At 34.3% G+C, this 16875-nt stretch overlaps 2 protein-coding genes across 2 annotated transcripts; one reads left to right on the top strand and one right to left on the bottom strand.

Annotated features, from left to right (window-relative positions):
* On the top strand, positions 6766 to 8624 carry LOC105161311 (pentatricopeptide repeat-containing protein At5g56310-like). Its single transcript, XM_020693509.1, has one exon. It carries the CDS (start codon positions 6766 to 6768, stop codon positions 8170 to 8172), a length of 1407 nt encoding a protein of 468 aa, XP_020549168.1. The 3' UTR covers positions 8173 to 8624.
* Positions 11755 to 14936, bottom strand: LOC105161310 (ras-related protein RABF1). Its single transcript, XM_011078956.2, has 8 exons — positions 14728 to 14936; positions 14398 to 14474; positions 14102 to 14185; positions 13931 to 14025; positions 13743 to 13848; positions 13359 to 13448; positions 13182 to 13268; positions 11755 to 12008 (listed from the first exon to the last, which is right to left on the bottom strand). Exons 1-8 carry the CDS (start codon positions 14750 to 14752, stop codon positions 11970 to 11972), a joined length of 603 nt encoding a protein of 200 aa, XP_011077258.1. The 5' UTR covers positions 14753 to 14936; the 3' UTR covers positions 11755 to 11969.

Here is a 16875-nt window from a genome sequence, read left to right as displayed (position 1 = left end):
GTTCAAGAGTCCAAGTAGGGCTGGAACTCTTGTGATGAGTTTCTTCGTGGATTTGGAATCTTTTTTTCGTTTCCTACGTAAGGCTATGGACATTTTTTTTGCATTTCCCAATATATATAGTAAATTATTTTTCATATTTTAAATTATATTATAAATTGAAATAAAATATAGAAATTTAACTAATCACATCTCAAAGGAAAATAATAACTTAAGGACATTATTGACGCAATAAAAGAATAGTATCATGGTGTTACAAATTTTGAGTGGAGTGGAAAAAGGCGATTTTTTTATATTAGTATAAATATTGTACGGCATGTGTGATATGGATTACGGATATGAAAATTCGAAATATATAAAATTTAGAAAATTTAATACTACTTGGATATATCTACTAAATATATATAATTTATTTATACTAGAAAATTATGATAATAAAAAATTTGTGTGAATAAAATGATGTTGTTAAATGAGTTAAAGTCAAATTTTCGTAATATTACACCAAAGCATTAAAATATAGTGATACACTTTTTTATAACAATAAAATCTATGATATATTTATTTAGTACAAGATAATAATATAAAATAATATAATATATTGTTATAATTTTTTATAACAATAATATAATATAATATATAATCTTTAGTACAAGATATTATAATCCATATGATTACTTAATATTTGATACATAATAAAAAGCAAGATTTGAATATTATGTATATAGATATACATATATAGATAATAAGAAAAAATATAGATTCGTATATAGAAATATATATGTATTTATTGACAATTTCCTTTTATAGTTATCACTATTTATTAAGAAAAAAATCTAATCATAATACGGAGAATCACTTTAATTAGGAAACTTAAATAATTTTAATATTTTTACTAATGATGAAGATATATAAGTCAATTTTATCAAAAAATCTATGATCTATTAATTCGAGTCAAAATTACTTAAATGATAAGAAGTTTGTACTACTATAAATAATGGGTCTGCAGATTGGCACGAAAGTATATGATCACAAGTCTTTAAAATTTTATGCTACACTGTCCATGAACAGTCAACCCAAAATCATTGCATTCCAAGTTGCAATATTTTTTTCTTTCAATCCATAAAGGTACTATTTTGCTCTAGCCAATGATCCATTCTTTGAATACATGTTAACCAATGCAGTCCCAAGAATCACATCTAACTCCAACCCTTTCTCCTCAATATACTCATGAATTTGCTCTCCCAAATCCAAGCACATTGCTTCATTAGATTCAAACTCCTCCGCAATCATTCCATCAAACAACCTGATTTTTTCCTCCGCATAATTATTTTGCTCATACCCACATATCATCATCATTCAAATACTCAAATTCCTGTCATCCAATTCATCAAACACCCTTCACCCATCACCAATCCTATTCGATACAGAATGCCCTCTTACAAAACCATGCACAACATGCAAGTCCGAGTCGCGGCTGGCCAAGGAGAGCTGGCGCCAACTTTTGAAGTTCTGGTCAAGCCCACAATTTCAGCCAAAATCGGCCAAGAATAAGGTCAATCGGACAGCCAACCCGAAAGCAGCTACGGTCGTCTAATGCAGGGGATCGTCATCCTTTGGAGCGCAAGCATAGTAAGTATTTTAATTGATATTAATAATTCCATTTATTATTTTATATTTCTAATCATTTATTAAAATATTTTTTTAACAAGAGACACAACTCGGAAGCCCGTCACTTAGATGAAGGTGTTCGAGAAGGTCTACAAGAAAAAGGAGGATGACCAATGGAGTGGCCTGAGGGTGGAGGAGATCGCGGTAAGTAATTAAAGTAATTGATATAATTTATTCTTTTAATTTTAAATTATTTTTTTAATCTAACTATTTAACATGTTCGTAGGAGATGTTCTTGAGGATGATGGAGGAATGCCAGAGACAGCAAATAGCAATGAAGAACCTCCATTGTCGTCTCAAGGTTCCGTGGCCTCGAACAAGCAGTAGGTCTGGATGCCAACAGCTAGCAATCAAAAGAAGGGTCGAGTATTAGGTCTCGGCTTCGAGGCCTCCCACTTGGTTGTTGGACCATCATAGCTAGTCGTTCGACTGCTTCGTTGCCCTTGCCACCTTAGCCGTAGCATCTCGACCTTGATGATCGGGTATTGGCCCTCGTGTGCTACATCAGAAGCATCAATCTCAACTGGCACGATCATCTAGCGCCCGAGTTTCCAGCTTATCCCCCAGCACCCGACGGGATGACGACGACGACGATGAACACGCAGTTGTAGGGAATAATAATTTAAATTAGGATTTCTTTTGTATTCTGTAAAAATATAATTTTAAAATAATATTTTTATTTTTGTAATTAAATTATTATTTTTTGTTATATTATGTGTTTTTTATATAAATTCTTTTATTTAATTTTACAAAAATAAATATTAAAATATATTAAATAAAATAAAGATTAAAATATATTAAATAAATAATAATTTTTGTAACTGCATTTGTAATGACTTTTATAATATACCATAAACAGATAAAATTATTAGGCCGTTACAAAGATTGTGCCAAACATAATTATCAATTTTGAACTTGGTCGTTCCAAAAATTGTTACAAAAGCAGTGTTAAAAGCAGCAACAAAAGCAGTGGCAAAAACAGATACAATATAATTCAAAACCGTTACAAAGAGTATTAAAAAACTGATTCAAATATCGAGCACAATCATACCTAAATATGTTATAAAGGCCGTTACAATAATAATTAAATCAAATTCTACTGAGCCGTTACAAAAACAGTTACAAATTCATTTTTTTTAATGTGACTAGATTTGTAACGGCCTATAGAGACTGGTAAAGAGACAGTTACAAATTGTAATGGCTTTCTATCAAGCCGCTATAAATAGTTTATAATGCCTCATTAAATCACGGTAGAGCTGTCCGTTACAAAAATTATTATAAATTAATAAAATAGTCATTACAAAAATTCCAATAAATTTTTTTTTTGTAGTAATATTGTACTTCACTTTCCTTGCCAAGTTACTGATCATCTTGCTTAAACTTGCCAGTTCTAATTGGAAACACTTTATGTAAACCCTGCCTTTCTGTAATCTGTATAATTTTCTGTGATGGAGTTGGCTTAAAATGGGTTCACCACAGGCAGCTTGAAATAAAAGAATCCAAGTGCAAATGGAAGCTGTTAACCGAAACTTAATGAAACTGAATCCAAGTCAAACTAAAAAATCTTGATCCTATAGGACTATGTTGTAAATAATTCCAGTCGACGTAAATACATATTCAAGCTTAAAGAATTGCGTATGAATTTGATTCGATTATTAATTTAATTAAATTTTAATTGGATAAAAAATAAGTTAAACTTTAATAATTTGATGCTTTGAACAAATCAAGCACGACTCAAGTTTGAAAGTTCATTGAACAAATTCTTTTGTGCAAGTTTGTATTCAAGTATAACAAATTGAGTTCAAATAAACTTTTATTGATTGATTTTAATAGAGTATTGAATAAGTTGATTTATTTTTCAAACATGTCTTATATATTCAAATTTGAGTTTGAGTTCTACAAATACAGGTATTTAGTTTTGTTTTTTATTTTCGATAAATGTAAATTTCATTAAATAAATGGTAGTACATCGGTACAATACAACATGAAAGGCTAGACAGTTACCTCAACAGGCCAAGGGATCAGCCATAAACGAAAAACTGCACAAATACTAATAGAAGGAGGTAAATCAACACTAAGTATCCGTTGTCAGACATCTTCAATAATAAGTTTTCCTACAGAAGGTGCCCTGTATATTCCTTCATTAAATCATCGAAGATTGCACTCGTACCATATGTGGTATACAAGAGAGCCCAATAGTTCACGGTAAGAAGCCGAGATACAATGTTTTCTTCGCCACCTTTTTGTTGCCCATTGAACGTCGGTAGTCCAATCACGGTGAGACCAGTCAAAACGCAGGGTGTACCGAATCACCCTCAAGCAGTGTTTTGAGTAGGGCTAATGAAAGAAGAGGTGATTGTGTGTTCAGTAGCCCCTCGTTACACAAGACACAAGTGGTACTCAAGTGAGATAGCCAAGGCTTGTCAACTGTAGAAAGCTTTCTAAGGATGGCGAGCCAGAGGATAAATGTATACCGAGAAATTTTGAAGGGGTCCAAGAGTAGTTAAGACCACCCTACCTTGGTACCTGTAATTCTAAAACCTAGAGTAGCATAGCTGATGTCAAAGGCCTAATTTGTGATCGCCAAGAAACACGGTCAATGCCCCCATGGATATGTGGGAGAGTATGGAGGATGTGTGGACAATAAATATCTGTAATATGGGGCCATTGCCACTGCCCATCCTCAATTACAATAGCAATTGTATCTATCAATTTAGTTTAATTTGTTTACTTTAAATTTTAGGGATAGTTAAACTCTCCTCCCATGAGATTTTGTGTAATTACACATATATTCCCTATGGTTTAAGAAATTACATATAACACTCCTGAGGTTTATTTTCATCTAACAAATATGTCCCTCTATTAGTCAAAATTTACTAAATATTGAGATTAACAAAAAACTAAAATTTTTTTGATATTTATCTTCAATTGACTTAAACTTATAACGGGTCAAACCAATTCTTTCTAACTAAACTATACTTATAATGGTGAAGACCACACATACATTAACATGCGCGTTAAGGCTTATAATGGTAATTTGATCATAAAAAGATTTATTTAATTTAAAATAAATCAATAATAAGTAAATATAGATTTACTTCTTCTTTTGTTAATGTAAGCTAGTTCTATGAATTTTGAATAACGGAGAACCTTATTTGTTAGACAGAAGTAAATCTCAATGTACTAAATGTAATTTCTCAAATTACAAGGAATCTACGTATAATTATAGCAAACTTCAGTGGAGAGAGGTGTAATTATCCTTAAATTTTATTAATTGATTTTAAATATTGATGTAGCTGCATAGTGAATTTGAAAAACGCATTTGGGCCTCATCATGTCCCAGCCCACAATATTTGGGCAAGAGGATAACTGGATTGGTCCAGTTTTCATGCCCAAATAAAGTCAGCCCATCAAACAATTAAAAATTTTATGTTTGGGCACATTCACACTTAAAGCACACCGAATGAGACTATAACGGATTAACGGTGGTGAGAAAACTCAGAGAGTTGAATAACAGTTGAGTTGACTCGGCGAGCGGCAGAACGGATGATGGAAAAGCAAAATAAACGTTCAGCAAGCTCAGCCAGTAAAGAGTCTGCTTCCTAATTCCAGAGTAAGATTTGTCACAGCTCTAACCCAAGCTTTCTTCATCATATAAATGCAGAATGTATATATGTGTTTGAGATCTCTATTTGTAATATCAGCTGAATTTTGTCGTGTCGTACTGGTATTTGCTGCTTTGATTTCAGGAATGTACTTTCTCTTGGTCCAGATGGTATCAATTTTCCAATTTTCATATGCCTCTTTTTCGGATTTAGTATGTAATTGGTTCTGAGTCTGGTTAGGGTTTAGGGTTTTCGTAAAACCACCTTGTTTTGGCTTTTTTTTTTTGGAGTAATTCTCCTTGTTTGGATGAAGTACTTTAATCCGAGCAGCTTAGATTTGTCTGAGAATTACTTTTTCCGGGTGCACCTAATGCAATTGTTTGTTGCAAAGCTCTTAGATGTGATAAATGGTTCCTTTAAGTTCTGAATCTTGAAAGTCTGCTAATAACAACCACCCTCAAAAGTTGGGGCTTCATCCGCTTTTGGAAATCATTTGCCGGTGAATCCATCTGCGAAGCAACAACTGGGATCTGGATTTTCGGGACAGCTTCAGCTTTCTGAAGCTCAGATGCAGGCCCTCGCCCAGGCTCAATTGAAGGCTCAGGCTCAAGCTCATGTCCGTGCTCAAATGTTTGCAGCCCATGCACAAATTCAAGCCCAGTGGCAAGCTGCTCAGGGCCTTTAATCTCTTTCCCATTTGCAAAATGTGACATAAGCAGAAAAATTAATTTTTGTTCTTATCTAAACCTCGAACCAATAATTTTACTATAAAATTGAAAATAAGTTTGAATTTTATATACATAATATTTTCATATATATATATATAGAGAGAGAGAGAACTAAATAAAAAATAGAATACCGATTGTAATATAATATTTAGATTTCATTTTTTATTTAATATTATCTATAAAACTATCTTCATTAAAAAATATTAATTTCCTAAACTATTCATGACATTTTTGTGGATAGGGAGGTTGTTAAGGGCATTTAAGAGTTTTTTGGTACCAGGAACATGTAAAATGGACAATTATGAATCACCTCTTAATCCCATATAAGTGAGCCAACTAGGATAGCAATCCTGCCATCCCAAGTGAGATTGCTATGTCAATCTTATCCTTATGGATCTCGGACTGGCCACCATGCAAGTAAACATGGATTTGGATTCTCCTTTTGAGTTTATTGAGGTCAAAATGAGTTGAGACATGTAATTTTACTTTTATATTTACTGAATCCTCATATTTGAATTTAATCCTATACCGGGATTTGATTACTAGTCATACTTTTGTAAAGGGAAAGTATTTTTGCACTTGGAATTTTGAGTAGTAAAACTATGAAATTTCAGGAAAGGAATGCAACCCTCAAAACTAAATTTTCTCGTAAAACTCTCTCTCGCCCATCACCCGACCATGACAGCATTGGCTCTCCATCAAACAGTACGGCAGCTATCTTCAAATTGAATTTTCTCGTAAAACTCTCTCTCGCCCATCACCCGACCATGACAGCATTGGCTCTCCATCAAACAGTACGGCAGCTATCTTCACCACCAGCACAGCGTGCGTCGCTGTCTATGATGGCAGACAAATGCAAATCAATGGATCAGCTAAAGCAAATCCACGCCCAAATGATCGTCACCTCCTGCATTCACGACACCTTTGCTGCTAGCCGCTTACTCAACTTTTGTGCTCTCTCTGCATCTGGGGACCTTAAATATGCTCTGAAGCTCCTAAAACATACTCCTATGCCTAATTTGTTCATGTGGAACACTGTAATTAGAGCACAAGCAAGTAGTTCGAGTCCTTTTGAAGGCTTACTTCTTTATGCTGACATGCGAAGGCGTGGCGTTGTACCTGGAAAACACACCTTTCCTTTTGTACTGAAAGTTTGTTCGAATATGAAGTCTATTAGATGTTGCAAACAGGTGCATGCTCATGTTTCAAAATTTGGGTTGGACTCGGACTTGCATGTTGTGAATGGTTTAGTAAGAGGGTATTCTATATCGGGTGGGATTGGTGATGCGCGAAGGGTGTTTGATGAATTAGATGACAGGAATTTGAGTATTTGGACGACGATGATATGTGGGTATGCGCAGAATGATTTTGCGGAGGAAGCAATCAGGTTGTTTCATAGAATGATTGCAGATGGGTTTGAACCTAATGGAGTCATTTTGTGTTCTGTCTTGTCAGCATGTGCGCAGTCAGCGTGCTTGGATTTGGGAGAGCAAATTCATGAGTATGTTGAGCAGAAAGGAATGGAGTTAGATGTGATTCTTGGGACCGCATTGGTGAACATGTATGCTAAGAACGGATCATTGGCTAAAGCAAAACAGTGCTTTTATAGATTGAAAGAAAAAAATATTGCAACTTGGAATGCAATGATTTGTGGACTGGCTGTTCATGGACATGTGGAAGAAGCAATCTGTTTTTTTAGAATGCTGGAGAAAGAAAAAGTAATGCTAAATGATATTACCCTTCTAGGTGTTCTATCAGCATGTTGCCATGCTGGACTGTTGGATTACGGTCGCACAATTTTTTATTCCATGAAAAGGATTTATGGTATTGAACCTAAACTAAAGCATTATGGTTGCATGGTAGACCTGCTGGGACGAGGGGGCCAGGTTGTAGAAGCTGAAGAACTTGTAAAAGGAATGGTTTGGAAAGCTGATGTTGTGATTTGGGGAGCAGTGTTGAGTGCTTGTAAGGAGTATGGGAATATTGAGGTTGCTGAGCGAGTGGTGAATGAAATTCTTGATTTGGATCCTCAAAATCATGCGGTTTATGTTATTTTGTCCAACATGTACGCGGAGGCTGGAAGATGGGAGGATGTGATGAAGTGGAGAAAGGGAATGAAAGAACGAAGTTTGAAGAAAACAACAGGATCGAGCCTCGTGGATGGTGATACGTAATATTCTTTGATGTCGTAGGGTTTTTGATATATGGGGATTTTAAGATGAAGGTAGAAATTTCGCAGATAAGATTGGAAACTTCAGTGCAACACTGTAAATTAATAGTTGACATGCCCTACTGTCTTAAAATGTATCTCTCGTTCAGAAAGATTTATGAGTAGAGAAATGATAGGTGAGATTTCGGCATAGGCTGATGCAATCCTACTCGCTGGCTATAAATAAAGCTGGGTTGCATGTGGATGTTGCGAGCATTGCGTAGGTTGGCTAGCTTTTGCCATTGTTCTCAGCCCGCTGTTTGATTGTGGATTGTTCAGGGGAACAAGAAAGAACTCATGTTTTAGGAGTTCCATAAATGTCAAAGAGAAACCATACACCTTCATAATAGCAAAGTGGCTGGAAACTGTGTTTTGTTCCAATTACTGTGTAGCAATGATTAAAGAGTGTTTAGTCAACCTCATGTTCCCAAAAATTAGGTTTTCTTACTACAACCATCTTGGGTTATAAGACAAGTGTATAATAGCTTTTATTTATCATCTTATGTTCAGGTCGGATGCATCAGGTCAAATAGTTATATATTTTAAAAAATGTTTACGCATCTAAAAAATACATATGGTATATGTCAAAAGAAATATTGAATATTAGTCACAGAAAAAAAATAATATTTATTTTTTATGTAAACATTTTTTTTGAGGCAATTTTATTTTTGTAAGTTTCAAGTTTGAAATTTATTACAACAGCACGAGAATGGGAAGTGCGTGTGAACTCGAATATAGGTAGCTTATGAAACTTTGTTGCTTTCCCCAAAATATTTCGAAAACTTAGTGCCAATTGTGAAAATAAATCAAAAGGTGAAGGGCAATTCCGCTGAATCTTTTAAGAAATACGGTGGCATGATTTTGGCACGAATTGTGTATAGAATGAAAAGGTCTAATCCCTTTACTTCTTATTGCTCAACCAGATTCTCATGTTCGTTGATGAAAATTATAGTAGTTGATTCAAGACCTTCAGTGACAGAATTTGATCAAAATAGCTCCTTTCAAAGTAGGTTGGTTAATGAATCTGAGACTTGATGGTTCACAGGATTTGTACATTTTTGTGTAGCATAGCACTTAGAACAAACTTTTGACAGAATACGATCACACGTTGATCTTCTAATTGACAAATTGAAAAAAGTGCTTTCCAGTATTCACAGTTCAACTTCTCATTGAGAGTCAATAATGTTGTGGGTTGCACAGACTTACAGCCACCCCCCGCCCCCTTTGAGTAATCACATGACACAGCTGATACTTACATAATATCACTTTATGCTAAATATAAGCCTTGTTTCAGTGCAGTCGGAACGTGTATGAAGATTGGTGAGTTCCAAGACAGAATTCGATGTCTATCATTAGATGATAGCGATCTCCTATGCGTTCTGATGTGTGTTGTGCTCCCAGGAGTGTAGCCACAACAGGTGATCAAGGAAAGTGCTCTTCTATGTGATCAAGTGGAGAAACATAATCAAAATATTAAGCATAGATTTCAAGTCCAAAATGGGACTAATACTCAATTCCATGCTCTAAACTAAGGTCGAGAGATGACCGATGGAAGGACCGTACCCGTGTGGCACTCGGTAGCCTTAAGGTTCATGCTATTTTTACCTAATTTTCTAGAGCCATGGACCTTTGCTAGATGGTCACCAATGGTGACAGGTACTTTTGGATTAAGTGTTAATTGAAAGTGATTAACTAAATATGATTTAATTAATCTAGTACAAAAATATTTGCCAATTAAATTGTGTGTTAACACAAGTCCAAGTCTAGTTAAGGGTAAACCTACAAAGTCGCACAAAACACCACTAAAAAAAGTAGTAGAATTCATCATGAATTAATTCTAGAAGGAGTGAATTAATTTAAAGAGTTTAAATTAATTTGAGAGATTAAATAATATGATCATTTAAATTGGAGAGCCCATGTGATGGAAAGCCCAAGATTTAATTAATGAAATTAATTAAATTTTGATTAGATTTAATTAATTTGATAAGATCAATTTTAATTGAACTGAATGAATTAATTAATAGGATCAATTAATTAGAGTTTTGACTTGGTAATTTAATGAGATTAAATAAATTTCATTTAGGTTATTAAGAATTCATTGGATTAATTCTATGAAGGCCTAAACCTATGGGTTTAATTTATATTTTGAATTAAGTCCAATTGGGTATATATCTACATATGTGTAGTCCTAGCTTGAATATATATATATATAATTAATTCTGATTAACTAATTAATTATAATTTTTTAATACTTATAAATAAAAAATATTTTAAATTTTACTTTAGTAATTTTAATAAGTATTTATTATACATTTGACTTATAGAATAACAAATAACAAATATATAAATTATAAAAACAAAAACTTATTTGATGTAAAAATATTATAATAATATATAATAGTTAGATATGTGTGTTATATTATCATATTATATATATATATATATATATAATAATTATGTTATCGGATATATGTTTAATTACATTATCATATATCAATAAGTATGATTGATGAAGATGAATATGGTTGTGATGGGGAAAATGATATAGATATAAAATGTTGAAGTATTTTTAAATATTTTATATTTGTGATGTGAATATGTGAACATTGATGTTTTGTTTTATTACTGGGACAATTTTGTCAATTACACATTTTAACCCTATGACAACGACAAAAATAAATACAACATAAAATTGTTACACAATAATATCCAATAATCCCAAATTTTATTGATACAAGAAACAAAGTACATAGTGTAATAATTTTATTTTATCTCATATTTAATGTATCATTAATCTATACTAACCTAATTTCATTAATGGAAGTAAACGAGGACTCAGAGAACATATACAAATGCACATCATTATGTATAATTTCAGTTTCACATGATACGAGATGACTGTTTTAAATGTACTAGTAAATAAAGTTGTAATGTGAATTTTTTTTAAATATTAAATTAATGCTAAATTATTCTAAACATAAATACATGCGACACATTATGGTGAATGCATAAATATTAATAGAGTCAAATTTGTCATACTTTGAGGTATATTATATTATTTATAATTAATTAATGTCATTTTCTATTTTGTGTAAACTTTTACAGCAACTTCATTCTTTTGATATAGGAATAAATATAAAATGAAACAAGTAATTGAAGCCTTTTAAATTATCCGTACTATATCTACAGTGGCAGGATTTATTGGTGTTTGAAGGAAAAATGCAAGCAAAAGTAATTGAAATTCATAGAACCTCCTATACTACAATCCTTGAGAAATATGCATTGTGTATATCAGTAAATACATTAAACTCACTCATCACACTTGAGCAATATCTCAACCACCTTTGACGAAATAAACCTTCCAACGGTGGTTGAGGATCTAGTCCCCGCCGCCAACGGCATGATCACAACCTTATTTATCCAAAAGAACAACAGGGGGCGGGCGGTTGGTCACTCACCCAAAATCACATCATTCCAAGTTTGCTCCTTATGAAATCAACAAATGCAATCTTCTCAATCAACCAAACCAAATTCTTGTGTTAGCACATTTAACACCACAAGTGACAGTGCAGACTTATTGGATACTTAGGTCCATCTTGAATACAAGTATAGAAATAACTGCTTGTATTGTACATGATAAAAAAGGGATCTTATGTATATGAACATACAACCCAAAACAGCACGGTAGAATATACATTTGAATACAGGCAGATTGAAGTAACAGCAAAAATTAACACGATGTTGTAGTTCAACTTTGAATGGTCAGGAAGGAGAAGGGCGTGGCAATCTCTTGGCAATTTCCTGTCAAATTGAAACATTATTTGGAATAAAACAAAGCAATTAAGTATGAAATACATGAAAATTTGATGTTAAAGAAAAGAATGTACTTCCGCACTGCTTATTTTACAAATTACCCTATGTGCATATTCTGTATCGTAAATCATGACTGTAAATGGTAGTGTAATTTTTAAAATTGATCAAAGAAATTTCATAACATGCACACCTCTTGGAGTATTCAGAGTACTTCTCCCCTATAGTATACTTGCAATTTAGGATTGTTAAAAAGCTACAAGTATGATTTTCATGAGATTCAATTATAACACTCATGACCATGTGGGTGCACATGTCCGTTTGTTGTCAAACAAGGGTACTGCCATTCCCATCATAAAAATTAGGATGACTATGGATATCTGGTATTTATAACATGCCTCTTTCATACGATACGAGAAATTATAAAATTCACTGCAACCACAAAAGTAAGCAGTTGTAACTAAAAATGAGTGCATAAAAGACCTAGACAATGGCCGCATTATGTACAAGCAGAAGTTCCATGTGATTGGTATCATATTTAAGAGCCAAATTAAAAATTCGAACCAGAATTAGAGGCAGCAATAGACAATTCCACTTTAAACTAATCTTCCTATAAATACACCACAATGCGGAAAATATATAACATCAGTAATATTTTATAATTTCCTGATCATGGTCCGAACAAATCCAGCAACAAATGACACAAAAATATTTTACCTACATCAGTAACACAACAATATATCTTTAAAGGAAAAGGGATAATAACAGGAAAAAAGAGAACAGCAATAATAGATTGGCACCTCTGTTTTAATTGGAAGTAAAGAAGCAACTGAGTCAATGAACAGTAAATTACATCGACATCTCTCGAGCTTAAGATTAATAACACAAAGACCCTTGCTGCTTGCAAATTGCAAGTATACCCCCCGAGGTTGTTATTGTAATTTATATCGATACCTCATAAGGGGAAAAAAATTACACGAACACCCCCAAAAGAGGGAGGGGAACAAAAGAAAGGGAGCAAATGATAAAGCGACTACACATGTCAATATGGAATGGAACAGCAGCAAGAATGTTGAGTTAACCAAATTTAGCAGTTTGACACAAGCAATGGATGTATAAAGATGAATGAAAGAAAAATCAGATGAAAAGACATTAGAAATGCACCTCAAAAAGCTGGTTTATGTTGTCTGCTGTCTTCGCTGAAGTCTCAATAAAGAACATTCCATTCTTTTCGGCATGGTCAATCCCATCCTTCAGAAATAGGAAAAAAAATGTGTAACATATCACAAACAAAATATGTTACCACAAAAAATAGAAACTGATAAGGATACATCTGCTCACCTGAAATTGTACTTCTCGTTTTTCGTGGAGATCGGCCTTGTTACCAACCAAAGCCATGACTATTTCAGGACTTCCATGCTTTTGTAATTCCTAGAAATATGAAAGAAGCAATTGACAATAAAAAGAAATCATGGTGATTTTCTCATTGGTGGAGCAAGCACATAATAAAGCAACATTTATCCTAGACACTATGAACAAGCTCATGTTTCTGAACATCAGGGACTAGGAATGGACATTGGTTATGTTACGAGATCAATCAAACTGGCTACATGCAAATTTCCAAGAGCATATGATGATTTCTCATCAATGTTCATTTGCAAAAAATGGGGACACTGGCTATTGCATTGTGTGAAACTGAGGGAGCAACTATACTGATCTGTTTACCTTGACCCAATACTGTGCCTTAGCGAATGATTCAGGGCTAGTTATATCATACACGACAACTGCAACTGCAGCCCCTCGATAATACAATGGTGCCAGAGCTGCATACCTAAAAAATGGAATGAGCAAAGAAATTTTACAAAAATGAACATAGGCGAGTGAATTTTATGCTAAAAGAAAAGATAAATAACCTTTCTTGACCGGCAGTATCCCATATTTCAAATTTCACTGTGGTTGAATCTTGTAAGGCTATTGTCTGAGACAAGAAAGAGGCTCCAACCGTAACCTGAAATTAACTAATATTCAATAAAACATATAAGTTCAAAATCACGCGACTTGCATTATATTACATTATCAGTTACCTTAGATGTTGGATCAAATTGACCACGAACAAATCTAAGAACAATGCAGCTCTTCCCGACCCCAGAATCACCTAACAGCACCAACTGCAAAGATTATTGAAAGGGTACAAGATCAGATAATCCATTTTTCTTTTCTACGTTGTTTTGCTTTTTGTCTTTATTCAGGCTTCCTCACCCATAATCTATTTGTCAAACAAGTGAACATGGAGAAATATAAAATACATTTTAATTCCAGCTCTGTACTATATCACATAGTATAACATTTCCTTAACTATCAAGAAATTCTTAATCCTTACCTTAACGCGAAGATTTTTCGTATCAATCACCTCACCATTTTCCGGGTTTAAACCGACTGCTTGCCCAACGGTTTTATCTGCACCCGAAAAAAAAATAAGTAAAAGAATGAAAATCAATGTAAACCATCATCTCAACAAAGAACTAAAAAAAGCGCCAACTGAGCTCATTCGAGTAATGAACAAACCGAACACCGAAGTCAAGGGAGAATACGACTGCCAGAATCCGAAATTCAGCAATAAATTATGAAAAATCCGCAAATTTGGAAGAAAAGCAAGAAACGGATTTCGGTTTGGTAAGAAAATTCATAAACCCTAAGTGTCGAAATTCACCTGGAAGCGACGAGGAGCAACCCATGGAAGCAGCCGAAAATCGGTAGGAAACTCTGTTCTGTAGGTATTCGGTGCAATTACAAATAGTACACTTCAAGGTTCTACAATTTAATGTAAATAACTACTAAATCAGATCAAATGTGCGAGCAGAGAGAGAGACGTAAGGAAGGAGAGATATTCAGTTGGACGGTAGTGGCAGTTCGATTCGACAAAAAATAAAAGGTAAATTACAACGGAGTTTAAGATCTTGCAAATTATAATTTATTTGAGAAATTATTAATATTTTTTTAAGTAAAATAATTATTAATAATTAACTTAATTTATTTGACTTCGTTATGTTTTTATTTATTTTCTATAATGGACTAATCAAATATTTTTTTGAATTATAAATTATAATTAATGGGTACGGCCCAAGGAAGTCTGGTCTAAGAACAAGCAAGAAAGACTAAGGGCCTGTTTGGTTGTGTTTTCAATGAGATTTTTTCCACTTTTCACTATTTGGGTGGTTGGGATTTTGTTTGGTCAAGCCATTTTCATTGAGAATGCATTCCTATTTTAATTCTCAAATTTTTGAAATTATAGGTCACATGGGTTTGTCATACTTGTCTTATCTTGTCAACATGTCTTTTCTTGTTTCAAATCAATTAAAATTATTTCAAATGGCAAGACTCACTTTGATTATTTTATAATTTCACATATTCAATCAATTTGGTCATCTGTCACATCAAAAATACATATACCTATATTCAACATTCTCACACCTATATACCTACATTTGGAAACAACTAATCCAAACATATTCTCAGTTTTTGCACAAAAACCAATAAAGCATTTCTACCCATTTCCAAATGTTGGAAACTGAAAATGAAAATGAAAACACAACCAAACGGGCCCTAAGATTCCCTTTCATACATACGATAGCTCGGGTGGAGGAAGCCCGCTTAGCATAGTCCAATATTATGGCCTGAATACTGGATAATCGGCCCAACACCCGTATCCAAATCCCTCTTCAGAGCACACGTGGCCTGTACCTGGACCCTCCGCGTGTCCCTTTTGTCCAACGTGGATGACGTGTGTTAAGGGAGGTTCCCTCAAGATCTCGAATTCTTGAGTCACCTAGATTCTCTGTGGACCCCGAGTCCTCCTCAACCAAGGACAGTATCCTTCATCCATACAACGATCCTAATTGCAAGATTATTAAAAAAAATAGGCATGGATTATGGCTTATCTCAACCAACTCTATCCATTTACCCCAAAAATAGGTAGCACGTTGGGTTCCTTGATGAATAGGGGCACTCCACTATAAATAGAAGCTCTATCTCCATGCGGGGGCTACCATCAAAGGCTGCTTTCTAGCTATTACTTTGCTGCATTCATTCTACATTATCAAATACAACTTTTACTTCTACTTATATCATTACGCTTCATTCTCGGAGTACGTTTTCTTATTTCTAATTATTATTTCCTAATTTAATACTAACTTAAACGTCAGAGTGCTAACCCTTTGTTCTGCAGATCTTTTTCTTGCGAATCCTTTATTGTTCGATTTGGGCTCATTGCTCTAAGTCTAAGTCTGTTGCATCCATGCTAAAATTGCACGCACCAAGTGGCACCGTCTGTGGGAAGTTTTGAGTTAAATGCGTAAGTTATCATGGAAACCTTAGCAACGCTGCAAATAAACAGAACATTGTGGAAACTTCTGGCAGCAACCAGCCTCTACAAGTCGTAGTAGGATCTTCCTTCACTCCAATTGGTGGAGAATCAACTCTAGTTCTTCTCGCGCCCAGGCCGCCTCCTAAGATGGTGGACCCTATGGTTGATCCCCCAACGCATAGTACCACCTCAGACACTACCACTAGAGAAATTTTCCCAGCTCTATTGGGTGCTATCATCCCTGAAGAAGGAATAGAAGGGCCCGATGGAGGAAGATGCCTCATTGCCCAGAACCCAGCTGATCGAAGAACAGGGACCTCCTCCAGCAATTTTGAAAGAAGTCCCTCAACAATGACTAGCACATTTGGAATACCTCAAAAAGGGTCCCCTAGATGTACAACACAAAATTGCGGGAGCCCCGAAAGACGATCATAAAGGTATCCCCTTCACTGAAAGAGAATATGATGGGACGAATGATCCTCAAGGGCATCTCTC

The sequence above is a fragment of the Sesamum indicum genome, linkage group LG4 (assembly GCF_000512975.1).
Source record: "Sesamum indicum cultivar Zhongzhi No. 13 linkage group LG4, S_indicum_v1.0, whole genome shotgun sequence".
In the NCBI taxonomy this organism is placed as follows: domain Eukaryota; kingdom Viridiplantae; phylum Streptophyta; class Magnoliopsida; order Lamiales; family Pedaliaceae; genus Sesamum; species Sesamum indicum.
This window is presented reverse-complemented; position numbering and strand designations above follow the sequence as displayed.

Bases quoted from the DNA above. Each gene is read 5' to 3' on its own strand.
- LOC105161310 (XM_011078956.2), bottom strand. From the start codon at position 14,752: ATGGGTTGCTCCTCGTCGCTTCCAG. The intron at 14,475-14,727 runs GTGAATTTCGAC...TTTCGGGTGCAG, and splicing joins TTGCTCCTCGTCGCTTCCAG to ATAAAACCGTTGGGCAAGCA. The intron at 14,026-14,101 runs GTAACTGATAAT...AGTTAATTTCAG, and splicing joins AATTTGATCCAACATCTAAG to GTTACGGTTGGAGCCTCTTT.
- LOC105161311 (XM_020693509.1), top strand. From the start codon at position 6,766: ATGACAGCATTGGCTCTCCATCAAACAGTACGGCAGCTATCTTCACCA.